The sequence below is a fragment of the Oryzias latipes genome, chromosome 13, assembly GCF_002234675.1.
Source record: "Oryzias latipes chromosome 13, ASM223467v1".
Lineage (NCBI taxonomy): Eukaryota > Metazoa > Chordata > Actinopteri > Beloniformes > Adrianichthyidae > Oryzias > Oryzias latipes.
The window spans coordinates 24,783,779-24,810,080 of record NC_019871.2 but is presented as its reverse complement, the minus strand read 5'-3'; the positions used below and the strand labels follow the sequence as shown (position 1 = coordinate 24,810,080).

At 41.1% G+C, this 26,302-nt stretch overlaps 2 protein-coding genes across 3 annotated transcripts; both read left to right on the top strand.

Moving 5' to 3' along the window:
- The first annotated feature begins 31 nt into the window (after positions 1 to 31).
- gmps (guanine monophosphate synthase) lies at positions 32 to 15,813 on the top strand. 2 transcript variants are annotated; one of them, XM_020708431.2, is made up of 17 exons: positions 32 to 263; positions 2,403 to 2,575; positions 2,690 to 2,804; positions 2,996 to 3,093; positions 3,861 to 3,964; positions 4,455 to 4,648; positions 5,750 to 5,915; positions 6,053 to 6,204; positions 6,293 to 6,466; positions 6,754 to 6,859; positions 7,026 to 7,141; positions 9,399 to 9,524; positions 11,736 to 11,851; positions 11,940 to 12,070; positions 13,463 to 13,635; positions 14,154 to 14,275; positions 14,314 to 15,813. In XM_020708431.2, exons 1-16 carry the CDS (start codon positions 234 to 236, stop codon positions 14,253 to 14,255), a joined length of 2,076 nt encoding a protein of 691 aa, XP_020564090.1. In that variant the 5' UTR covers positions 32 to 233; the 3' UTR covers positions 14,256 to 14,275; positions 14,314 to 15,813. The 2 variants fall into 2 exon arrangements, with proteins under 2 accessions (XP_020564090.1, XP_004075884.1); XM_004075836.4 differs by having other exon boundaries at positions 14,154 to 15,813.
- Positions 15,814 to 17,863: 2,050 nt separating this feature from the next.
- On the top strand, positions 17,864 to 25,072 carry LOC101166072 (vomeronasal type-2 receptor 1-like). The gene is made up of 14 exons (XM_023961892.1): positions 17,864 to 19,044; positions 19,465 to 19,756; positions 19,874 to 20,071; positions 20,152 to 20,343; positions 20,949 to 21,074; positions 21,225 to 21,391; positions 21,559 to 21,679; positions 21,764 to 21,991; positions 22,085 to 22,208; positions 23,311 to 23,471; positions 23,576 to 23,771; positions 23,885 to 24,120; positions 24,244 to 24,443; positions 24,537 to 25,072. Exons 1-14 carry the CDS (start codon positions 18,821 to 18,823, stop codon positions 24,853 to 24,855), a joined length of 2,784 nt encoding a protein of 927 aa, XP_023817660.1. The 5' UTR covers positions 17,864 to 18,820; the 3' UTR covers positions 24,856 to 25,072.
- Positions 25,073 to 26,302: the final 1,230 nt, after the last annotated feature.

Here is a 26,302-nt window from a genome sequence, read left to right as displayed (position 1 = left end):
ACGTCGCAACCCGCGCGGAGGCTCTTATGAGCGCGAGCCAAGTTTGCCCTCCGCCCTCGTTCTAACAGACGTATTTATTTACTCTGACAAGTCATTTCCCAGAGGAGAGATGCTGACATTTCCAAGTCTGCTTTCCCAACAGTAGTCGGCGTGCTTTTCCGTGTGCCAGAGAGAGAGGACCCGGGACAGAGAGGCAAAGGGGAGAGCTTTTCACGCAAACACGGCGGTCTTCCATGGCTCTCTGCAACGGAGACAGCAACAAGGTGAGTACACGGGAGACGTAGCTCACCTGCCGGAGTTGTTCAGTAAAGAAAACCCCGTCCGGCTATGGGGTTCCGTGGTTAACCCCCCTCTGGTGAAATACGGCCTCTTTGCGTATTGGGAGAAAGTTGGGGGAGAAAACGTACTACGAACAGACTGAGACTGTTGTCGTGCCACAGTTAGTGGTTCGTAACAACTAAACATCCAGGCATGTTGTTTGTACGCATAGCATGGCTCATAATTTAGTTTAAATGTTCCAGTTTATGTTCCTGTTTTATTTTTTCTCATGGTGGACACTCTGAACCGCCTCCAGCGCCGCATGGAGTTAGCATGCTGCGTTAGCTAGCTCATTGCCCTAGCATGTTGTTAGCATGCTACAACGGTTCGGGCTGTGACGACAGCACGAACACAATAATAAACTCCACTCGTGCTCGTGTCTGTTTGTGATTGTCTGTATTTATAGTAATCTCTTCGATTCTCTCGGCTGCAATCTGTCACACACTTAACTGTCATTTTGCAGCGGTCGACACGTAGCTTTTATGAGCCAACTTGGGTTGATACCGGTATGTGGAAACTGCTGTCAGACGATCTAATCAAGTTTGAACGATCTTTAATGTTCCCGAACTTTCTGTCGAGGTACATGATCGTAGATGGGTTATTTCACCCGCTTTAGTTAAACCGGGTTAGTTTTTAAAGTGTTTTCGGTAACCACGTGGGGTCATGGTTCTCCTCGCTCGTGCCTCCCTCATTTCCTAACTGTTGTGTTCGGGATCAACCCGACGTTAGATGTGAACTTTGGTTGTTTGGTTTGATTGATCGAAAAATCTATTAGCCTAAATGATCATTTAGCCAATCAACAGTTTACACCAGCGTCCAAACAACAAGCTGTGTACTTGTTTAAAATGTAGTGCTTTTTTGTGATTGCTTAGTTTGTGTGGGTCTTTGGCAAACAAATTAAATGACTTTAATTTCTGTTTCACATTATTTCTTGGTGAAAATAATGTGAGGGTTAAAAAGCATTGAAAGTCTTTTATTTTGTTAATATTTTAAACTTTTTATTTTGCCTATGCGCTGTGTTATTTCTACACCTCCTTGTTTGGCTGGAGGATTCTAGTGGTTTAAATGTTCTGGAATGATCCATGAAGGTTCTTCCTGGTGTGAGTTGGTCCGTTCAATCACTCGCCCGTGCCTGGGACTGCTGACAGCGTTGGGATTTCATGTGATGGAGCTAAATGGTTACAGCACGTTTCACACGAGTCTGTTTCCAATGGAGTTCACATGACTTTAATCAGTATCTCAGTGGGTCATATGGAGAACTAACTGAGAATAGAATAATACTTTATTGATCCCACTAAGGGAAAATTACCTTGTCACCATAGCTGTGTTTAAAAACTGCAGATGGATAATAAATAAAACAAAACATTCACATATAAATTAATAACAGTAATTATTGTCCAGTGTCTACGAGAGGTCTAATAGCTGACAAGAAGAAAGATCTGCCTGCAGCGAGGCGTTAAAGTCTCCAACTGAAGGAGCTCCTCAATGCACCCATGCTGTCATGCAGAGGATGATGATGATGAAGAGGATTGTCCATGATAGATTCCAGTTTCCGTAACATCCCCTTCTCACCCACCACAGTCACAGACTCCAGGGGACCTCCCAACTCGATCTCCGCACCAGTTTGTCAATCCTCTTCCTCTTCCTGTCAGTGCGTCCGCCCCCCCACCCCCACCCCAGCAGCTCACTCTGTAGAAGAGGGCAGATGTGACAACGCCATCATAAAAAAACTCTTTAGAAGCCTCACAAACTCTGAAGTACCTCAGTGTCCTCAGCCTCTCCTGCGATCTCCCAACGCTTCCCTGGAAGTATTTTGTGGTTGCCAAGCAACAACAGCTGATCAGCTCGTAGACTGTTTCTGACCCAGAAGTGGTGGGAAGCAGTCCAAAAAGGAGTAGCAGGCATGCCACCACACTCCCTACGTCAAAACATGTTAATATTAGAGAATAACAAAAACAAGTAAACCAACACTGAGTTATAGTAGCTGCCAGTCTACTGTGGTTTTCCCCGTAAAAATAATACTCGTGAGTTTAAAGTTGAAACTGCTTCATGTGAATTTTTTCTTTCACTCTGTCTCTGTACAGCTGGAGATCAGTTCCTCACAGCAGAATGGATCCTTGGAGGGGGCAGTGGCGATCCTGGATGCGGGGGCCCAGTATGGGAAGGTGATAGACAGACGTGTGCGAGAGCTGTGTGTACACTCGGAGATCCTGCCCTTAGAGACCCCCGCCTTTGTCATCAGAGAACAAGGTTACAGGTGAAACACTCTTCTTCCTTTTTATGAAGCTTTCTTTTATATGTAGAATTTCAATTTTTTTTTGTGCCATCTGACTATATATTTTTCTTTCCCTTTTTTTTTTAACCTCCTTAGAGCAATAATTATTTCAGGAGGTCCAGCTTCTGTGTATGCAGAAGATGCTCCTTGGTTTGACCCCGTAATTTTCACCATGGGGAAGCCGGTCCTTGGGATTTGCTATGGGATGCAGGTATTTTCTGAAATGCATGCAGTGGTTTCTGTGTTTTTTTGTTTTTGTTTAGAAGTGTTTGTACTTTGACTTGTGCAGGATAAAAAAAATCGTATTATGCTAATGTCGCCCAGTTAGCTCCATCTCTAGAATTGATGTGATGATTTTTTAAATTCAGTGTCTGCGTATTAACTGTGAGTTTTGTGTTATAGATGATGAATAAAGTATTTGGCGGCACTGTGCACAAAAAGAGCGTGAGAGAAGATGGAGTGTTCAGTGTTGGGTTGGACAACACATGCTCCTTGTTCAGGTATTGTGGTTTTATGAGTGGACTGAAATGTTTTTTTCTATTGTATATATGCATGTGTTTTGCTTTTTTATGGCAATAAACACCCATTAAAAGACAAAAGGATCAGAGATAACTGTTTTTACACTTTTATGTCAAAAAGCTTTAGGTCTATTTACCATTTCATGCTTAATTTTTGTCATTTCCTCCACTTGAAACATTTAGAGAATGTATTGTGCTAAATTCTCCACCTTTTGAAAAAAGCCTCATTTTTTTAAGACCCTTGTTAAATTTATTTATTTATATTTTCTAGCTTTTACATGGCAGCAATCAAAACCCAAGCCAATAATGTTTGTGGTTGTTTGTCCTTATCTAATTCATCATGATGTATTTAAGTCCCTTAAACTGCCACTTATTTCCAAACATCTTCCTGGAAGCTTAAATGACAATTTTACACGTTTTACAAGTCCAATTATGTTTGACAAATGAATCCAGGGATTCTGGTCAGGCGTAAAAAAAAACATTTACTTAGAAAATGTTAATTAATATTACAAACTCTTGCATTGTTGCTCCTCATGATCAAGTCAAAACTCCTTTATTTGCAGTAGTTAGTTAAAATAATTAAGCAGTCACGTGTTAAACTGATCTGCAGAATTAAAATATATATATATTTTAATGTTGTTTAGTTTTATTTCAGTTAACTTACTGAAAAATGAACACGAACTGAAACTCAAATGCCATATTAGTAGCACTGCATATCTTCACTGATGTCTGTTTTCTTTTCTTATCAGAGGTCTTCAGAAAGAGGAACTGGTGCTGCTCACCCATGGAGACAGTGTGGATAAGGTGGCCGAGGGCTTTAAGGTGGTAGCACAGTCAGGAAACATCATTGCTGGTGAGGAACAGATGAGATTAGCTGTGACCTGGTTTCACATAAACTGAAAATGTGCCTAACTGTATGTTACCATCTTTGCCGATTAAAGGTTTCCATGTTTAACACTTAATATGTCCAAAAGTATTCACTCACATGGCCTTCATATGTTTATGAATTTAAGGAATCTTCTTTTCATGTTCCAAAGAGTTTATTATTTTTTTTAAAGAGTTTATTATTTTTTTATATGAGCTTCCATTTGCTGCTGTAATAGTTTTAACTCCTCTGGGAAGGCTTTCCACAAGTCTAGGATTGTGTTTTTGGAAATGTCTAAAATGATAGGAACTCAAAGATCAATTATTTAAATTGGTGAGCAATAAAATGTTCTCCTTGTTTAAGGATTAGCTTTTTTTTCTGTGTCGTCAGTCACCTTAACCTAAACTTCATGGTATTAGTGGTTTTTATGACATTTGCTTTCTAATAAATCAATTCTGTGTTTTCTTCTGTCATTCAGGGATCGCTAACGAACAGAAGAAGCTTTATGGGACACAGTTTCACCCCGAGGTCGACTTAACGGAGAGCGGCATGGAAATGTTACGCAACTTCCTGTTTGAAATTGCGGAATGTACAAATAATTTCACAGTTCTGAACCGTGAACAGTCCTGCATCAGTGAGATCAGACAAAAAGTGGACAAATCTAAAGTTCTGGTGAGCAAAGTCTGTTAATTCTTTGAGAGGATGGCTTTTATGTTTGATGTAGCGTCATTTGAGTGAAAGGTGTGGCCGACACTTCCACAGAGAGAAAGAGCAGCAGCACGGAGCTCCCTGGAATTCACTGAACCCCTAAATTATACTGTGGTCTGTCTGTGAATAGTCTATTCCCTGAGTGTTTTCAAACTCGGCTTCATCCCAGGGGGAATGTTAGGATGATAAATGAGCGTGCGAATAAAACGGGCTCAAATCACAGGGTTTTTACTGTTTGCTGCAGATACAGATTTAGTCCGTTTCTGCAGCAGCAGGGGCATTTTTAAGGAGTGTCAGAATGCAGTGCTTATTGTGTTGGAGCCTAAAATTCGCCACGCAATTTGTTTATGTCGGACTAGCTAAATAGTTTACGTTAAAGAGCCATTCCAATGAAAATTATGTTCTGGGAGTTTTTAATCTGTTCTTGTGGCATTTTGATGGAGGACATAAATTATTCAAAATAAAACTCAAAATTGCATTTCTGGGTATTTATTTATTCAAATCTGAATCAGGAAAAGTTGAAAAAAAGGGTGTTACTTTCCCACCATTGGATTTAATCCTCAGTTTTCACGTTCTCTTTTGGATTCAGTAGGATTTGTGTATTACTAAACAGCAAAAATAAAAAATTTCAGAATATTTCTTTTCTCCTTTTTTTTTTTGCTAATAGGTAAGTAACAAAGAAGAAAAACCTTTCAGTTGTCTCAAACTAAACCAGGTTTAACTCAATTAAACAATAAATCACTTTTTAATTGGGCACAACACGTGTTTGAACGTTTCAACAGAAGCATTGTGGGATGCAGTAGGGATGTAATGATTAACTTTCCCCACAATTCGGTTTAATGGTGAATCATGCTTTTCGCTCTTAAAAAGAGAATTATAGCATCCCTAGTTTACACTCAAAGGAAAATAAAATATGTTTGTTCAGCTTAATTTACTTCCATTAATAATGTTCTGTTTTTTTTTTAAGCCTGCTAATAGATAAAACAAGATTCTACCAAGATAGGTAGTATAATGAACAATAGTGGTGTAAATGGCTTTGCTAAGATGCTGTTTCTGATTTTTCAGGTGCTGCTAAGTGGCGGAGTGGACTCCACCGTTTGCACGGCTCTCCTCAACAAAGCTCTGCCCCGGGAACAGGTCATAGCAGTTCACATCGACAACGGCTTCATGAGGAAGAAGGAAAGTCAAAGTGTGGAAGAAGCTCTTACCAAGCTGGGCATCCAACTCAAAGGTGAGCAGCGAAGTCGCTTCTGGAAAACCGTTCTTTGTGAAAGTCCTTGTTAAGCCAAACATGTCGATCTGTTCGAAAGTTCTGTGATTGTATTCTGTAATGTCATATTTACACATGCATTTTATATTTTCCGTTAGTGATAAATGCGGCGCACACATTCTACAATGGAACGACAACCCTCCCGATCTCAGAAGAGGACAGAACACCTCGAAAACGCATCAGCAAGACCTTAAACATGACCACCAACCCCGAGGAGAAAAGAAAAATTATCGGAGACACGTTTGTCAAAGTGCGTTGTGGCTTTCAAAGGTTTCCGTTTGTGCCCGAGCGCCCACTCCACTGTTGAATCTCACGTTTTGAATCGTCTTGCTTGGCAGGTGGCTAACGAAGTAATCGGAGAGATGAATCTGAACCCAGAGGACGTTTTCTTGGCTCAGGGTACCTTGAGGCCTGATCTCATTGAGAGTGCCTCTCATCTTGCAAGCGGCAAAGCAGAGGTCATCAAAACGCATCACAACGACACCGAGCTCATCCGCAAACTCAGAGATGAGGTATTTGATCGCACAGACCCGCTGTTCCTCAGATAGATTTCAGAAAATGATTAAACAGATACATTAGAAGGTAGAACGTTTTTGCAGGAGCGCACAAAACTCCTTAAAAATGCAAAAGAAACCTCAAACGTTCTGCCTCAAACGTTCTGGTTTGTGGTCACTTATTCCTTTCCTTTGTTTAGTCAAATGCTTTTGCATGAATGCTCAACTGTGGAAGCTACGAACACACAACTTAATCACCTCCTTCCAGCAGAAATGTTGATTGTGCTCTGTTATTCACCGTCCAGGGAAGAGTAATCGAACCGCTGAAAGACTTTCATAAAGATGAGGTCAGAGCGCTCGGGAGGGAGTTGGGCCTTCCAGAGGAGATCGTCTCACGACATCCATTTCCTGGTAAAAACAAAAACACCTTCCATGTCACTTAAAATTATACATTAAACGCGTTAATATAATTCACAACAGTTGCTTTTGAACTCCTTGCTTTCCTGTTTTCTTCAAAGCTTTTTTTTGGTGTGTCTGTTAAAAATGATCGTTGTCTCCCTGTTGTCCTGCCGCTTAGGTCCTGGTTTGTCCATCAGAGTGATTTGTGCAGAGGAGCCTTACATCTGCAAAGATTTTGCTGAAACAAACAATATCCTAAAAATCGTCGCAGACTTTTCTGCAAGTGTCAAAAAGGTCAGTGAGGTGGGGAGGGGGGGATGCATGTGGATTGATTATCAAATAAATGGTGACGTGACCTTGTTTTTATTGGGTGAAAAAAGCACAAACGTTGCTCTCTGAACATTGTACAGATGACCGTTTGAGGTGATTACCTCAAAGCATAAGACATGATCGTTAAAATTGAGTCGTGCTTATCCTGCTTGACATGAGCTTGCAAAAGAGAATTATTTTTTTCTTTTCTATTAGTCGTTAGTTAGTTAGTTATACAGAGAAGAAAGTATTCTATTACCTGGGGTAGTCTGTCCTCACTGCAGATCATTAAGAAAAAACTGAATGTGCTATACAAAGGTCCCATTTATCGTGGAAGTTACGTTCTAAAATAGGTGAAATCTTTGTACTAGGGTTGTAGATTTTAAACCCCTCACTGTTTAAGCTTTCCTCAGACAGACATGAACATTTGCACAAGTTTATACACTCAACATTCAAAGTGTCATTGAAAACCTAGTCCAGTATTATAGGTTTAAATGTGTTATCAAAAACACAGATCTGCTCAGAACTGAAGGTTTGTGTAGATCAGTGTTTTTCAACCTTTTCTGAGCCACGGCACACTTTAACCTTAAAAAAAATCCCGTGGCACACCAGCATCCAAAAATTAAAAAAAAAGGAGAAACTCATAGTCTGTATTGATCTACAGCCCCTCCACAATCTCACATGCATTTATGAGATAATTGTTACAGAAAAAGCTGGAAACTGCAGCTGTTTTTTTTCTAAAAGATGCAATGAAAGTTAAGTTAGAAGATTTAAAAACAGTTTGATGTGTGTTCGTTGGTTTCAAGACGTTTAACAACAGATCTCCTTGTGCGTTGTCACTCTCACAACCCAATGCATCATGGGAGATGTAGTGCATAAAACGGCCGAAGATCGCTTTTCGGAGCTTCATTGTTTTGTTCACTTGTTCCACGGTCTGATACCGGATTCTGTGCAAAGCTACACCGCTAAAGACGAGCTTTAACTGCTATTTTTGTTAGAACTGAGCGACTTTACAAGCTAAATCGGGACAAGGAAGTGAAGACTTTAAGCACTTCTGATTGGTCAGACCGATGACATGTGATTAAGCCCCCCAGGAATGATTGGTGGAGACAGTAAAGGGACGGGACTTTTCCAAAATACAGCCGAAGGTGCAGCTGAATCGCGTCATTCTTATCAAAATGTCTTTAATAAAATAAAATAAACTCAAAGAAAAAGTATTTTACGATCTTTTATATTCCTTATCAGGGCCTGTTTGGATGAACACAGAGCTGAAATCCTGGAGATGGGAAATGTTTTTAGATCAGTTAATGAGGGCAATTTCCCACGGCACACTGGTTGAAAAACACTGGTGTAGATAGTAAACTGAACGCTTCCTGTACGGGTGTTGACAGGGTCAACAGCCAATCAGGACGCAGAACAGAGTGCAGTGTTTAAAATACAAGTGCACTCAAAATTGCAAAGAAATAGCCGTGGTCTGGTCTGTACTGGATATGACGATGTAAAATGCTCTGTTCTTTCAATCTTCATGTTAAACTATGTGGACCATAATAATAACAGGCATCCATAACTGGTTGTTTAATGACCCTGCTTAAGGAGCAAGCTGGACTCCTGCAGTCACCCAATCGTAAACAGCAACCAAATCAGAAATGTCAGAATAACAGTAACAGATACTTTAGGAAAAATTGTTAGTTTCCAGAACTCACAGCTGATTTTGGACCGGTACTGTCTGGTCCAATAAACAGTTGACACCATTGACTAAAGGGGTCTACGCATTGTTTTGCTGTGTGGAGCATCCATCCTTAGTACAAATGTCCAGTTTGAACAGTTGTCAGGTTTTTTGTTGGCCTCCTTCTGTCATTTTTTAACTTAAAGCTGCTTTCTCATTTTGTTAAGCCTTCAGATGAATGACTGATCCCATTCACTAGAGCGTGTCTCTTATTTAAAATGCAATGAGTCTGGTAGCTGAAGCACATGTGAGATGTTCTATTATGTTTTTCCACATAACTGCAGAAGGTAAATGTTAATTTTTACCCTGGATTTGGGATAATTGTTGACAACTAGTTCAAAATGGAGGTAGATTTTTAAATGTGAATATGTTTGTTCAACTTTGATCATCTGAAATATTCCATGTGACAAATGTGGAAAAACCAGAGTCCTTTTACAAAAGGTTCAACATTCCATCAGCTAAAAACTGATAGCTGCTGGCTGTTTTCCAAGCGTCTCTGCTTTCTGTTCTCTTCAGCCCCATGCCTTGCTCCAGAGAGTTAAATCCTGCATTTCAGATGATGAGGAGGAGAAGCTCATGCAGATCACCAGCCGCCATTCACTCAATGCCTTTCTGCTGCCCATCAAAACTGTCGGCGTCCAGGTAGGTCCGCCGATCAAACGGCGGAACATCTTTCCTAATGCTGCCTTCACATCAAACGCAACTCGCGCATTGAGCCGTCTGCTTTAAATGGTAACGTGACGCACATTTTCTAGAGTTCAGATATCCAAACTTATCAGGAACTCTACTGTGTAACAACCACAGTATCCGAATACTCTGATACGAGGATGAATATTTGTGATGTCAGAGATTGCTGATTAACAATTTATATAAATATAGTAGAAGTAGTAAAAATAAGCTTCAGGTAATGTAGCTATCACTAAAACTGAATAATAATGTTGGATTTTAAGTATACAAACTAAACATACTGACTACCCTACCGTCACCGGAAGTAGATTCATCTTCAAAATAGTGTCGCTGAAGCTTCTCGTTTTCAGAGTAAAGCGTTCAAGTATTTTTCCTCATTGAAAAAAAAAAAGAGACTGGATTTCAATTCACTGACACAAGTTTAGAAAAACAGATGTTTAAATATGATCGACACTTTGAATAAAAAACATGGTTGAATATGACATCAAGAAAATGCATACATAGCAACAGGAATGTTTGTTTTGTTTACTTCTGGAGTTGTTGACCCATGGAGTTGACAGAAAAACAGTTAAGTGTGATGTTTTTTAAAGGGACAAATAGCCTTTTGTTTAAAAATCATTGCGTTTTGTCTGCGTTTACATGGGCAAAAGTAATCGGAGAGATGCCGGATCGGATGAGAAATGTGTCATGTAAACACGGTGTTTGGAATATTCTGCCCCGATCAGACTCGTTCGGATCAAAATTTCTTTCAGATGGAGATGGCTGGTTATGCCGATTGTTGATCCGATTGTTGTTCATGTAAACGGTTCATTCTGATCGTGTGTCACTACTGCTCTGGTTTAATGTCATGCTTTAATGTCATGCTCTGTCCAATTCTAATCCCATCATTGATCCAATCAAGATATTTTGCGCATGTAACCGCTGCTAGTGATTCTGATCTCATGGGCTAAGCATAAATTGTGGTGTTCAACTACATGTACTTTTATTTTTCAAGCATTTAGTAAAAAGACGCGCATATAACAACCGTTCAAATACAATATTAAGTAGTAAGAATTGGGTTTTAATCAGTGAATCGTTGACCTTGATTGGTGAATCAAATCCGTCAGCATTCACTGCTGTACTGCTTTGGTAGTGGCATCTTAAGGTGGACTGAGTGAAGTCCAAAACCAACATGAAGGACAAGCTCTTTGTGCTTGCACCAAATTCATATTTGTATTAAGACCAGAATAATAAACTACTTTTGTTTTTATTCTTCGTTTTTATCCGTCTCGGACAAATGCGGGACAGCAAGTCGTCAAACTGGGCCACAGAGAGACGAACGTACCCCTGAAAGCGTCCGCCATCCAGGCGCTTGTCCAGCGGTAGATGGTCAGACTCAGGGTATCAGGAGCGGGGCTGAATTCTCTCATAAACCCAGACAGGGCGCCCATGTAGATTCCTCCAACATAACCCGATTTACTCATCCAGCATCCTCCATGTCTGTTATGGTGGATCAATTAGCACTCAATAAGAACGGTTTGCTGTAGCTCCTCCCACATGGAAAATTGTGATGGCTTCACATACACACTTTTGGACAGAAGCGGCTCAAAACGGAAGCGGCGGGCCAATTGGGTTTGGTGGGAACACTGCCCAAGTGTGCCCAAGTCAGTGAAGTCACTCATAGTAGATCATTTAAGCTGAAACCAGGAGGGATGTGGATTTTTATTGGTATTCCATCCATTTCTACTCATTACTTTAGTCTTTTTCCGTTATTTCTGTGACCATTGTGAGTTTTGTCTTTATTAATGGAGGGGCAATAACAACGTTTAGTCTTTTGTGTTCTCAGAACTCATAGGTCCTATGAGTATTGAGAACACAAAAGACTAAACATGTTCTGGCTCTTCACATGTGACATTAGTGTCTGTTATTCATTTCATAAACATTTGAGTCAGGATTCTTTTTTTAAAAATGTTTTATTGATGTAGGTGTGTTCTCCACTTCCTGTTTGACACCACAGGTTTAAATGTGAGCCAAACCTCAAACTGTGAGCCAGACAGGCTGCTGTGGATAAACACAAGCAACTCCCGCTCAAAAACAGAAAGCCATTTATGACATCTAACCTTCTCCTTAACTCCCAGTTTGTTTTCTATTCTATGCAGAGTATAAGTCTGAGTTTTTCTCTTCCAGGGGGATTGTAGGTCCTACAGTTATGTGTGCGGGGTCACAAGTAAAGAATCACCGCACTGGGAATCCCTCATGTTCCTGGCTAGACTCATCCCTCGTATGTGCCACACCATCAACAGGTAGAGCCCAACTTCCTGCAGCATCAACTCATTTTACACATCACCAGAACATCCCTACATTGACTTTTCTCTTATTTCCCCTCCCTAGAGTTGTGTATATTTTTGGACCACATGTTAAGGAGCCGCCTCAAGACATTACCCCGACTTTCCTGACCACAGGCGTTCTGAGCACGCTCAGACAGGCGGACTTTGTGGCTCATTCTATTCTTAGAGATTTTGGTAAGTATGCGTTCTTGAAGGATTTCAGACAATTTCAACCTTGTGTAGTTTAGATGAATTTATTAGCCTTTAAAATACAAAAATAACAACAACAAAAAACAGGTGGTTTAGTGGAAAATATAGTTGTTTACTTAAGTCCAGTGCTTTAATTAGTTTCTTTTGTAATTTATGAATAAACTGTTTTTAATATAAAAGAAAAAAATGTGTTTAATTTATCAATTTTAGATGGACTTTCTCTTGGTTTGTATCTGTAAAACTTCTTATTTATCAAGTCCATGTTTTCTATGTTCAATTTAAATCTTTATAAGCAGTTTTTACAATTAAACAAAAAAGTAAATCGTAAGTGAAACACCAGCGCATTTAGCTTACTTTACAGCTATACTAGTTGATCAGCAATCTTTCAAGTATTTTCATGCCATCAAGATTATTCTAAATATACCAGCTTAGGTGGAAAAGTGGCCCCTAAATGTGGAGCTCCACATGTTCTCAGTGTAGGGAAGTTGAAGCAGGTGGAGGTCTAAATGCTTCCCTTTATTTAAATGGGAGTTTGTCTCAGAAGCAGAACTGGTTTGTCTCTTACACTATCTCCCTCTTTATGGTTGCATTATTTAAATGTCACTGTAAATGAACAAAAACATTTCTCTTCTCAAATGCAATGAGAAATCAGTCATTTCTAAAGAAAAAATAGAAAAATAAATCAAAACAACATAACTACACTTTTTTTAGTTTAGTTATGTCTTCTATTCTCCAAAATTGGCATTGCGCCTTAAACAGTGCAGAGTTTTGCAGTGCGTTGTGTTCTGTGTCCTATTGTCAACCAATCACCTCCATCCTGTACAAAAGGTGTTCAGTTTGCCAAATTTTCACAAGTCTTTAATCGCGAGCAGATCTTCTTTTTCATTCTATAATCCTGGACTTATTTTCCTACGAAGGCTTTAACTTTCAGAGTTTAAACAAGTGAAAAAAGTGTGAAAATGTTCATGTCTGTCTGAGAAAAGTGTATCAAGTGTGTAGTGAGGAGTTTTCTCAGCCTTAAAACATCTAGAATTATTGTAAAAAATAAAGAGGATTACTTTACTTTGGTCTATTGTGGGTTATTTGTACGACTTAAACCCCACAATAAACACGGGGGCGTTCAAAACCCATCGAGACGACTGTTGTTGTGATTTTGGGCTAAACGAATAACATTGAAATTGAATTAGACCACTGTACTCTGGTTAATTTTATGTGTAAAAATAGTCATTCATTGATATTGCATCGTACATTTGATGCATCTTATTTTCCAAAGTGTATGGTATATTTCTCATTTTTGTTTGAAGGCTTTTGCTGGATTCATGTATGATCAGCTAAACTTTAATGTATCTTTATTTATCTATTTTTTTTTATCTCCAGGCTTTTCGGGCAAGATCAGCCAGATGCCAGTGATCCTCACACCCCTCCACTTTGACCGGGACCCCCTGCAGAAGCAGCCCTCTTGCAGGCGCTCTGTGGTGATCCGCACTTTTATCACCAGCGACTTCATGACGGGCATCCCCGCCACGCCTGGCAACCACATCTCAGAGGAGGTAAAGCATGGTTGTGATAAATACCTAGATCCGGTGACACAGCAGTTTGAAGGGAGAGCCTTATAGACCCACTACATGGAAAAATTGTGTCTTTGGTGTTTTTAACATTTTCTTATGGGATTTTTTTTTTTTATGTTGGGGGACACGTTTAAAGAAAATTCTGCTCAAAATCGCATTCCTGAGAATTTCTTTATTCAAATCATTGTGAATCAGCAGTAGACGCAAAAATGCAGTTTGTAGAACAGCTAATTTGTGACTCAGCAACGGGAGGGGAAGTGGGGGTGGGGTTGCTCTGTGCCAACGGTCCCGCCCACAACTCTGAGGCAAATTTCTAATGAACTCCTGCTGCTCTGCAGAAACTATGTCCTGGAAAATGACATTTTTATTTCATTTTTTTAATTTTGGCTAAAAATGGCATAATCATAATTAAAAGACCTCTAGGATTGCTTAAGAATGGATCAAAAGATGATGCGTGTGGGTCTTTAAACAGAATCATGTTCTCGGTGTGTTTCCTGTAGGTGGTGCTGAAAATGGTAAACGAGATCAGCAAGATCCCCGGCATCTCCAGAGTCATGTACGATCTGACCTCCAAACCGCCCGGGACCACGGAGTGGGAATAGTACACCTCATGTTGCCGGACACACACAAACACACAATGAGCAAACACACTCAACAGATATCAGAGTGCTGGTAAACTGCTCTGTCTCTATCCCAAATAAAAAAACAGAAAAAACAAAAACTACAACCTCCCACCTCCCTTTCTGTCTTCAACATTCCCGGGGGGGGGGGGGGTGTCTTACTGTGACAGGTGCACATGCAGAGGCGCTGCTGCTCTGCCCCCCCCCCCACCACCACTCCTTCTTGGTCTTAACTTTTCTGGCTTAGTGATTGAATCAATGTTGCTTTTTACTAATATATTGTTACTTTTGATTATTCCGCAACAGTTCTCTGCCCTGCTAACACAAAAAGCAAACGTTTCCGTTTTGCCAGGTCAGCAGCAAAGCAGGTGGCGAGAAACCGTGACTTGAGGCGGCACCTCAGCAGACATGCTAGGAAGAGTGAAGCACGAGTACAAGGAACAAATGTTATGAAACTCCGAGGGCGAGAGGAGGGGCTGAATCTAATTAGCCGTCACTTTTTAGGTTGTGTATTTCTGCCTATTTGCCGTGTGATGACAAAGGCTGTCTGAACCGACCAACTTTTACGTTTTTTTTCTCTTTTGCCAAAACTCTTATGGACTATATTGTTCATAGTGGACTCCTGAGGATGTGCTAGACAGGAGCTGTGGATGCTGCGTCTCAGACAGCAGCCAGTTTGTGCCGCTGTGGTGGAAGCCGACTGGAGCTGTAACCGTGTACGTGCCTGTTCTGTGGTTCTTCTTGGTGTGAGCTGGTGGGGACTCCTGTCCACAGATGAGGATGCAGCAGGGTCCTCCAAATGTTGCAGTACGTGTGTTTTTATGTGGAGCATAAAAAAAGGCAAAAAAAGGTCTAAGTATAAGAGCGGTAGAGTTTATCCTGTCACCTCACCATTGGGCTGCTTTGTGTTGCGTGGAGGCAGCGTTTTGCACATTTAGTCACTTGTAAAGCCTAGGTGCCACATCAGCACAATCAATCACCCATTCACAGGAACCGTAAGTGTATAAATGTGTAGTGTGAGAAGTTCATTTGAGCAGCCTTCCCATTCATAATTTGCGTGGTGGAGAGCTGCTGTGTTCACTCACAACGTCCAGCTCATCCTAACCTCCTCATTTAGACCTTAGTGAATATAGCGCCCAGGTTCAACTGGGTTTTTAAAAGTGTATTATACCCTCATTATAAACATTTAACTGCAATGTTGTGGGTCTCTTGCCTCCAGAATTCTTTTTTTTTCCATCATTGAGTCCTTAACTTTCAGCCAGATGTTCTCTCCTGACTTGTCCTTGTTGCTTTTTTTGTGTTTCTACTTCTGTTCTGCCTTTAATAAATGTGCATTTTATGTCGCATTTGTCTCCATAGAAGAGCCAAAAGTGGACATTACAATAATATTAAGTTATGCAATTTCATCCTTTCATTGTTGGTCAGTGATTTTCATTCTCCTTGGTAACGTGCCTCAAACCAAGCCACTGCATGCAGTCTCAACAATATTTGTACGATGGAAAACTGAGCTTTAATAAAGATCTCAATGTTGGAACTTTGATATTGGGTGGATTTTTATTTTAACATGTATGGTAATGATGTACAGGGAAAGAAAAAGGTAGTTTAAGGAAACAAAACACTTTTTAATACAAAGTGCTTTTCTTAAGCAACCCAGAAAACCCAAACTGCAATCTAAATGACCTTAAAAGTCATTAACAAGTTTCTATGGCTATAAAATGATCTCGCTGCTTCCCAACGAAAGAATCTGGATGAATTGGTCGTTATCAGTTTATCCTCACAAAAAATAGATTTTCTCATTTATAGAACATGTTTCCTGAACACCAGGTGCTTTATGTTAAATAAAGAATAAAAAGTGATATCGTGATCATATAAGAGCTCCCCAACACACATACACATTTTACAAATACAAACAGGGAAAAACAGTCAGTCCAGCCTGCCACAGGTTACTAATTAAACTATGCAGCATGGTTTTGGACTGTGGGGAATAACCCAGGCATGCATGCGGTGAACATGCAAACTCCACACAGAAAAGGATCCAACTGAGATTTGAACCTGGGCCTTCTCACTGTAGGGAGAGTGTCAACCACTACAAACCAGCTCAGGACACTTGTTTCTGTAGGGTTAAGTTTTGTTCTAAAATATCTTTTTTTCACTTTAATTTGCATTGTTTTATTGTGAAACATTTAGTTTTTACTTTATAAGGTGGTGCTGGAATAAACCAGTAACCTGCAGAGTGTTGCCTGATGAAATCACGTTCATGTTTGCCAAAATAAAAGTTGCTAGATTATGATCAAATGTACAAACGTTAAAGAGTGAGTTCCACTTGTTCATATCTGCTCCTTCTTGAAAGAATAACTTCCATTTTATTGAATTTAGCGAGTTCAGCGGCAAACGTTTGGAAACACGCGGCTAATCCATCGATAGACTTATTGATGGACCTAAAACAAAACATGTTGGATGTTTTAAAGGTTGCTTATGCAGCTTTTCTCTGCACAACTTGATCGAAAGCAAAACTTAAGTTGAACTTAAATAACATTAAGTGAAGCTTTAGCACAACTGGCAATGGACAGGTCAGGTTTGTTACGTCACCCTACAAGCCAGATCCTCACTTTGAACTACTAGTAGCGAAATAGCCTGCCTTTCTTCTCAACCAATAAGGAACACATTATCACCATTAAATTCAAGAATGGTCGTCTCTAAATAATCTAGATGGTTCCACCTGGAGCAATGTTTGCCACGGTCTGATCTCTAATCACCAAGAGGCTCCGGGGTTTATTCATCTATGATCAGAGCTCATCCCAAGTACACAAGACACCAGACATTTTTCGGTAACACTAATAATTCTTAAGAGCTCATTGATTTATCATTTGCCCACATAATTTTCATTCAAAAAAAAAACGGTTCTTATTGGGTTAAAATAGTTCATTCATCTTCATAAACCGTTTTTTTCCCCTTTCGGGGTCACAGGGCTGCTGGAGCCTATCCCGGCCACTTATGGGCAAAGGCAGGGGACACCCTGGAGAGGTTGCTAGTCTGTCACAGGGCCACAATCACACCTATGGACAATTTAGAGTAACCAATTAACCATGTTTCTGGACGTTGGAAGGAAGCCCCCAGAGAAAACCCACGCATCCACAGTGAGAACATGCAAACTCCACACAGAAAGGTCCCCCATTCTATTTCATGTTGTAATGGATTTTTTTACATTGGTTAGGATCCAAACCATTCATTCATTTTCTATACCATTTTATCCCTTTTGGGGTCACGGGGCTGCCGGAGCCTATCCAGGCCACTTGTGGGTGAAGGCAGGGGGGACACCCTGATCAAGTCGCCAGTTTGTCGCAGGGTAGAATGTCCTCAATCACACACCCATTCACTCCCGCACTCACACCTATGGACAATTTAGAATTGCCAATTAACCTATGAAGCATGTTTTTGGACGGTGGGAGGAAGCCGGAGACCCCGGAGAGAACCCACGCATGCACGGGGAGAACAAGCAAACTCCACACAGAAAGGTCCCCCATAGATGTTGTTTTTCAGTTCCCCCAGCCGGGACTTGAACCCGGCAGACTTCTTGCTGTGAGGCAAGAGCGCTAACCACTGCGCCACCATGGAGCCCGATCCAAACCAACACATTTAAAAAGGGGACAAAGTCTTCAGAAGATAAGTACTCAGGATTGATGCTGTTCATAGTTATTAAGAACAGACTTAGGTCCAGCATGTGCCTCTTTCTGTGCCGGTGGTTCAGGTGTGTTCCTCCCTGCAGACTTACAGACATGAACAAACAGGTTGGACACATTTGCAGACCCATCCTCATGGGGCAAGGCTGATTTGGGTACAGTGACTGTTCTGTAATGGCTTGTTTTTTTGGATGCTACAAATTGCCACCTGCAGCTGACAATTAAATCATGGCCTCTAGCAGTTTACAGTAGTGTGCTGCAGGACTGTTTGAAAGGGATCAGCTGTGAGCACATTTCTTGGAAATATAATAAATGTTTAGTTATGTAATTTAGTCTTGACACTTGCTTTTCACTTTTTGGCATGTCCTTCCAGGGGTCACCACAGCAAGTCAGCTTTCACTGATCCATACATGTACTTAGGCAAAGATTTTTGTGCAGGATGCTCAGATTTTATCTGAGCTGGGGACTGGCACGGGGGAACCCAGACCCAGGACCCCTTGTGGCTACATGGGCAGTAGGATGAAGGGTCTTGCCTAAAGATGAAGCTGAGCTCCCTTATTTTTGACACTTGTAGGTTTAATGCGTGTTCTCTGCTGTTTCTGAGAAAGAGAAAAAACTGTTGTAGCATCATTTTCTACCATATTTTAGTGCTTGCTGAAATGAAAACAGTTAAGTTCATGAAATAAAAAGTGTAAGGAGATAAAAAATACTATAAAGCATTGCCCCTTTTTACACTTCTGCATCTGTTTGTTTCTGTTTGTGGCTCTTTTCCCTTGAGAGCAGACGAGACACCTGTCTCATGCTGCAGCCTTGTTTGCCGCCTGCTCCGGTGAGAGCTTTCTAAACTTCTTCAAGCCGTCACAAAGGATGGATATCATTAGCTTCGCGCTCGGATTCTGTGCCCTTTTTTGTCTTCACGGATCCGTTTCAGCAGAATCCACCTGCAAGCTGAAGGCCAAGTTCAACCTGAACAGCTACAAAGATGTGGAGAAGAAGAAGGTTGTTATTGGGGGCATGTTTCCAGTTCACAAGCGCATTGCCTCTAATGATGGGAACACGTCTAGGGTACCTGTGTCCTCAGGATGTGAAGGGTGAGTTGAGTCAGTTTTCCTGGACTGGTTCATGCCTTTTACACTCTTTCAACTGCTCTTTTAGATTAATTCATTCCTGTAACTTAGGATCTGAACTTGATGTTAAAGATGATAAATGTTGAACCCCATAACCTCAGGACTTCAAGGCAGCAACTCTGGGACCAATTAGCTACAGTCATTCAAACATCGAATTCATGTTAATGTACAACACTAATCAACACATCTTTGAAGTACCAAATATTGAAACTGAAATATTAAGCTGAAATTGTGCTAAAAATGCATCTGTTATTTTTCTTGGTACCTATTTCCTTTAAGAGGTCCCTCTATCAATGGAAGTTAATGCAGTAATAAGCACTTATTGTGCATTGAATAAACTAATAATAACTGCTTCCTGAATCTTCTTGATGCGGAATCCTTCAGATTCAACTTCCGCACTTTCCGCTGGACCCAAACCATGCTGTTTGCTATCAATGAAATTAACAAAAGGAACGACCTGCTGCCCAAGACTGACCTGGGTTACGTCATCTACGACTCCTGCTTCACCATCTCCAAGGCGGTGGAAGGGACTCTGACTTACCTGACGGGCCAAGACGAAGCAGTACCCAACTACCGGTGCGGTAACGGGCCTCCTCTTGCTGCCCTCGTGGGTGCTGGGGGCTCTGACCTGTCCATTGCCACTGCCAGAATACTTGGCCTTTACCATTTCCCTCAGGTATGACCCTGATGACAACAAAGGTGGACAAACCGCAGGGAAAATGATGAATTTCCTGCATCTTTTCCTCAGGTCAGTTATTGTTCAACATGCTCCGCTTTGAACAACAAATTCCAGTTTCCTACCTTCCTGAGGACCATTCCCAATGACCAGCACCAATCCACAGCAATGGCCCAGATGGTGCTCCACTTTGGCTGGACATGGGTGGGCATCATAGCTGCAGAGGATGATTATGGCAAGTATGGCATCAAAGATTTCAAGGATCAGGTGGAAGAAGCTGGTGTGTGCATCTCTTTCTCTGAGACCCTGCCAAAGGTAAAACCTCGGATGTTTCACGTCTCAGCCAATCGGATGCTATCAGGCATTTTTTTTTTAAACCCGTGTCTGAACTTTAGGTGAGTTCCCCTGCAGCCATCCAGAGGGTTGTTCAAACTATAGTAGAGTCCACAGCCAAAATCATTGTGGTCTTCTCGTCAGACGTTGACCTCAGTCCGCTCATCTCTGAGCTGCTCCGTCACAATGTGACCAACCGCACCTGGATTGCCAGCGAGGCCTGGATCACCTCCGCCCTCATCAACCAGCCCGGGGTGAGTCATTGTCTTCTGCCTCAGCCGTTGACTGTATGTGAGATCTGGATCGAGTGAGTGTGACGTCGCCTTCAGAAAATGGTTCCAAAAGAATCAAGTTTAATTCAGTCACCATATTTTTGCCACCATGTTGGAGCCAGACATCGTCATTAAGCAGTGATTGGTCCAATCAGGAGTGAGTTTCTTGGGAGACAACAACCCCAGGAGAATCTGTCCATCAAACAGTTCAAACGTTCTATATGGGGGTCAACACCTACTTTTATTGAGGCATCTAATTGGCCAGTTTAAGAATGACTTGCAATAAAGAAAAGAAATATCATGAAAAAAATTGCAATTAACAAGATCCCTTTAAAAAGGTATTGGAGCAAGAATGGTAATTCTGACAATTATAATGACTGAGTTTGTTGTTGTTGTTTATTTCTCAATAAAAGTCTTTGGGATTTTAGCTAATTGAAGCCTGCAGGTACTTCCTATTTAAAACGTGAGGGAGGAGGGGTCACCCAGTCCAGTTCTTATACACAGTCATGGGTCTGAGCAGAAACTGACCGACTCGTCAAATTTATGAAATAGTGCATTAAAGTTTCCATTTGCGTGTGTTCATGCAGGTGAGCCCAGTCTTAGCTGGAACCCTGGGTTTTGGGGTGAAGAGGGCTGAGATTCCTGGACTTCAGCGCCATCTTTTGGATCTGGATCCATTTGCTGACCCACTCACTGAGGAATTCTGGGAGACGGTGTGTTTTCATACAGTGTATCATCAGCCTGAGGCCCTTTTTTTTGCTAAATTGAGGATTGTCTCTATGGGAAATCTTTATTGCACGAAATAATGGCTTCTTAAAAAATAACCCTGATGTCATGTTAAAGCCCTGATTGTGATCTTGCAGTTGTTTAATTGCACGTTGGACTACGGCAAAGCTCTGAGAATGGCCCGAGAGGTGAACCGCACTCTGTCCAGAGCAGGGGTACCTGATGGGTTGTGTACTGGGACTGAGTCTGTGGCTCAGCTCAGCAACACCTACTCTGATGTCTCCCAGTTAAGAATCACTTACAGGTCAGTTCTTGCATTTCATTAAATCACTCATGCTGCTAATTTATTTGGTGCTTCTCCAGTTACTGCAGCTGCTGTCCAACATAATCCTCTATTAAATAATCTACTTTTTAAGTTGCTTTAAATCCGTACAGCTTTGTTCTGTGATACGGTGAACTGTTTCCCCTCAGTGTTTACAAAGCTGTGTATGCCGTGGCCCATGCTCTGCACCATCTTGAGCACTGTGAACCAGGAAATGGGCCCTTTGTGGGGAAAAGCTGTGCAGACATCACCAACTTTGAGCCGTGGCAGGTGAGCGCAGACATTTATACCGCAGATGGCTTGCACATGCTTGTGCAGTCATTTGTGCTTGAAACCCAGCATTTGTGTTTGCAGCTGATGTACTACATGAAGAATGTGCACTTCAAAGTGCCAAACACAGAGGAGGAGATCTACTTTGTTGACGGTGACATAGAGGGCTACTATGACATCATTAACTGGCAGCTTGGAGGTGACGGGGAGATATCCTATGTCACTGTGGGGCACTACAATGGATCTGCAGCTCCAGAGGACAGACTGCACATAAGGAACGACTCCATTGTTTGGAACAACGATGAATCAACGGTCAGTTACATGCTGGATGAACTGCAGCAAAGGACGCGCACTGCTCTGTGACTTATTGGTTACTCAGTAGTGTCTTTCTTTTCTGTGCACAAGCCTCCGCGGTCAGTGTGCAGCGAGAACTGTCAGCCCGGCACAAGAAAGGGGATCCGGCAGGGGGAGCCAGTCTGCTGCTTTGACTGCATCCCGTGTGCTGATGGAGAAATCAGCAACACCACCAGTCAGTGCACCATTTTTACATTTGCAGAAAAGTCTCAAATAAGCTGAAAGTGGAAAGTTTTTTTCTTTTTTACTTTACTGTCACACAATGTGATAAAAAATACTGCTGTTCATGATAAATTACATTTACAACATAAGCTGGGAAAATAGTTAAACTCCTTTATGTTTCATCATGTTAAGAAAATAATGAATCCTTTTAAGTCATAGTAGATCAAGTCCAAACGTGTTTGATTATTTAATTGTTTTGTGGCTGCAAAGTAATACAAGTACAGGTAATGCAATATTTACAGTAACAACAAAAATTCCTACAATAATAAAAAAAAAACTGATTTAGAAAAAGTTAAAGTATGATTTGGAAGGCTGCGAGACTCCTCCCTACACCTGTAAGATTATTTAATAAGACTAACCCCCACCCCCATATGTTAATTGAAGATTATATTGATAACAATCACTCAATTTAATCTTTATTTTCATAAATATAGTTTCATATTTTATATAATTTAAAAAATACAATTTCAAGGCATGTAAAACCATTATGTATCTTGATTTTTTTTCAAATCACAGATGAAAGATATTGTTTTTCAAATTTATTGTGTCATCCATCAGTCATCCATCCATCCATCCATCCATCCATCCATCCATCCATCCATCCATCCATCCATCCATCAATCCATCCGTCATCCATCCATCCATCCATCCATCCATCCATCCATCCATCCATCCATCCATCCATCCATCCATCCATCCATCCATCCATCCATCCATCCATCCATCCATCCATCCATCCATCCATCCATCCTCAGCACCTACTAAACCCTTTCAGTGTCATGGCGCTGCTGAAGCCTACCCAGCAACTGTTGGGAAAGGCTGTATTAGTTATGTTACTGTTTATACTTCACATATAAGATCAGTTTAAAAGTTTGCAAAACAGCACCACTTGTTCAAATGTGTTAATTATATTCGTTTTTGAGGTTTTGTTTTCCCTTACTTTTCATATTCAATCCCCTAAAAGTGCACACGTACAAGACTTTGTGGCCAACAAACACCCTGTAATGATGGTAAAAACTGTACTCCCTTGCTCCCTGTTGTCCTCTTTTAAACAGACGCTCGAGAATGCATCCTGTGCAGCGGCGATTTCTGGTCCAATGATGCCCATGACACCTGTGTGCCAAAAATCATAGAGTTCTTGGCTTTTGGAGAACCCCTGGGAATCACTCTCATAGTCATCGCTGCGTTAGGAGCTTTACTTACCATAGCTGTTGGGGTGAAAAGCACACACACACACAAACACACCCACACACACACACACAATCCGATTTTTTTGTTTGGGATTGAAATTAAAATGCCTTCCTCTACACATTTTTCCAGGTTGTTTTAATTCTGCACATTGACACTCCTCTGGTCAAAGCCAATGATCCTTTGTTGAGCTTCTCGTTGCTCTTCTCCTTGGTGGTGACCTTCCTTTGCTCCATTGTTTTCCTCGGAGAGCCTCAGCACTGGAGCTGCATGACCAGTCAAGTGGCTTTGGCTTTGGGTTTTGCTCTCTGCCTTTCCTCCATCATGGGTGGGTCACCAGAAGGAGCCGCATTTCTTTTGTTTTTAAACATTCAGAGTCATGGATGATGCAGTCCCCTAAATTGAACATGTCCAGATCGACCCTCTCCCTGTTTGCTTCAGGTAAAGCAGCAGTTCTGATGCTCAGAGCTCAAGCCCTGAAAGCAGCTCGGCTCAAAGCCAAAGCAGCCGCCAAAGCTGCTAAAGCGGCAGCTGAAAATGTGGCTAACGGAGGCGGTCCTGATGTGATCGCAACCAGCACAATCAACAATGAGGCCAGCACCTTTCCCACCCCAGAAAAGGACATTCTCACCTGTGCTCACCAGAGGACAATAGCAATGGTGGCAACATTAGTACAGGTAATCTAAAAGCAACAAAAATAAAGAAACTGGGAGCAGATTTCAGCTTCAGTATTTTATTTCAACCAACTTTAAACTCTAAAATGTGTTTCTTAGAAACAACTTTTCTCCGTTTTGGTTTAGGTCATAGCATGCACGGTGTGGCTCATCATCCTCCCTCCACACCCCGTCAAGAACACCTCAGCTCAGAACATCAAGATTATTCTTGAGTGTGACGAAGGTTCCATTGTCTTCATTTGTTGCGTCTTTGCATATGACATTGTGCTGGCCCTGCTGGCTTTTGTCTTTGCCTTCATAGCTCGCAAACTCGAGGACCACTTCAGGTCTGTATCACCTCAAATCGTCAACAGAAACTAGAGATTTAAAGAATTTAACTTTGGATCAGCTGAATATGTCTTGATGTCCACATCTTCCAGTGAGGCAAAGTGCGTGACCTTCGGGATGCTGGTGTTCTTCATCGTGTGGATCTCCTTTGTCCCGGCTTACCTCAGCACGCGGGGCAAGTTCATGGTCGCCGTCCAGATTTTTGCCATTCTGGCCTCCAGCTTTGGGTTGCTGTTCTGCATCTTCCTTCCCAAGTGTTACATCCTTTTGGTCAAACCTGAACGCAACAAGGAGGAGATGATGAAGCCCCGGCCCAAACCGCGAGATGGTACAACCACTGGGACCTCAGCCTCACTCGCCACAACTGCTACAGAGATCAATGCATCCACTGCTGTCGATGATCAAGATTAAAAATAACTACAGATAATAAAAAAGAAGTTCATTGTTCAGTCATTTGGTACACTATAGGTAGAATCAGTGATGCAAAAAATGTAAAGTTATTTCAAGACTTCAAGGAAGTCCTTTTATGATATATAGAAAGATTTCTGTACTTCAAGGAGCAATATTTGTCCTTTAGGATCACTGTAACATGTTTTCTTTTGAAAGAAATAAAAATATTTTAGTGTTACTTTTCTGGATGATCTCATTTTTTTTAAGTTAAGACTAACCAATGTTTATCAATATTTACTGACATCAACAGATGTCACTTATTAAATTTTCGACACTTGTTAAAATAAGATTAAACAACTGATTAGAGCCAAATAGTGAAATTGATCTTTTGTTACCCTTGTGCTATCCTAGGCACTTTAACATTTGGAGTTGGGTCATCTAGACCCACTAGACAGTGCTCTGAACCTTTTTTCTTCAATGATTTGTGATCTTCACTGGTGTCCATGGATTACATGAAATCTTTCCACCTTTATCCACCTTTGTCATGGTAGGGAGAACACGTCAATGTAAGGGTGGGCTCATCTAAGATAGCACAAGGGATAAGGACCCAAAGAAAATACTCATAACATTTTCTGGTGTTTTTAGGAGTTTTTCACAGCTCATTCCACTAGAGGGAGCCAGAGATGGACTAATTTGAAAAGAAGCAATTGTGTTGAAAGGGATTCACACTTATTATTTTAATTGTTTTTGTAATTGTTTGCGGATCACTTTTCTTTCGTCTTCTAAAAGAAAATGATCAATACTTTGCCTTTTATAAGAATGCAAGAATATGTTTTTCTTTTCTCTCACCATCATCATTTCCCATCCTGTCATCTCTTCTTTGGCCTGTGCTCACGCATGAACATGTGACCTGTGGCATCTGTGAAGCTGTGAACTGTGTCCAATCAGTGCTGTCAGCGTGGACGGTGAGAAATTCTCCTGGTGACAGAGCGGTGAAGGAATGTGTTTCTAATGCACTGCCAGCTGACCAGAGCGGACAGGAACACTGTTGCTAAAATGAGAAAAAATGCAGCCACGTGTAACGCTACACATGTGTGTGCATGCTGCATCTCAGTCTTTGCACATGCAAACATTTACAACATTTCTGTGCTTTTTCTTTCCTGATTTGTGTGATTCTTATTGAGTCTGATGAAAGTGGAAGTAGATATCTTCCTCATTCATCCTCACAGTGGCTTATTTTTTAAGGTAGAATACATTTTTTAGGAAAAATGAAAATACAAGTCTAATATAAATATGAATTTACAATAGAAAATTGTTTTTTTGTATTAAGTAAAAAAATAAAAAATTTGTAAAAGTATTTTAAAAATGGTAATTGAGACTGCATTCTGCCTCCGCAAAAAGTGTCAAACTTAAAGAAAAACTACGTCCTTATCACCTTTTAAAAACTTTTTCTACAATGGAACCATCC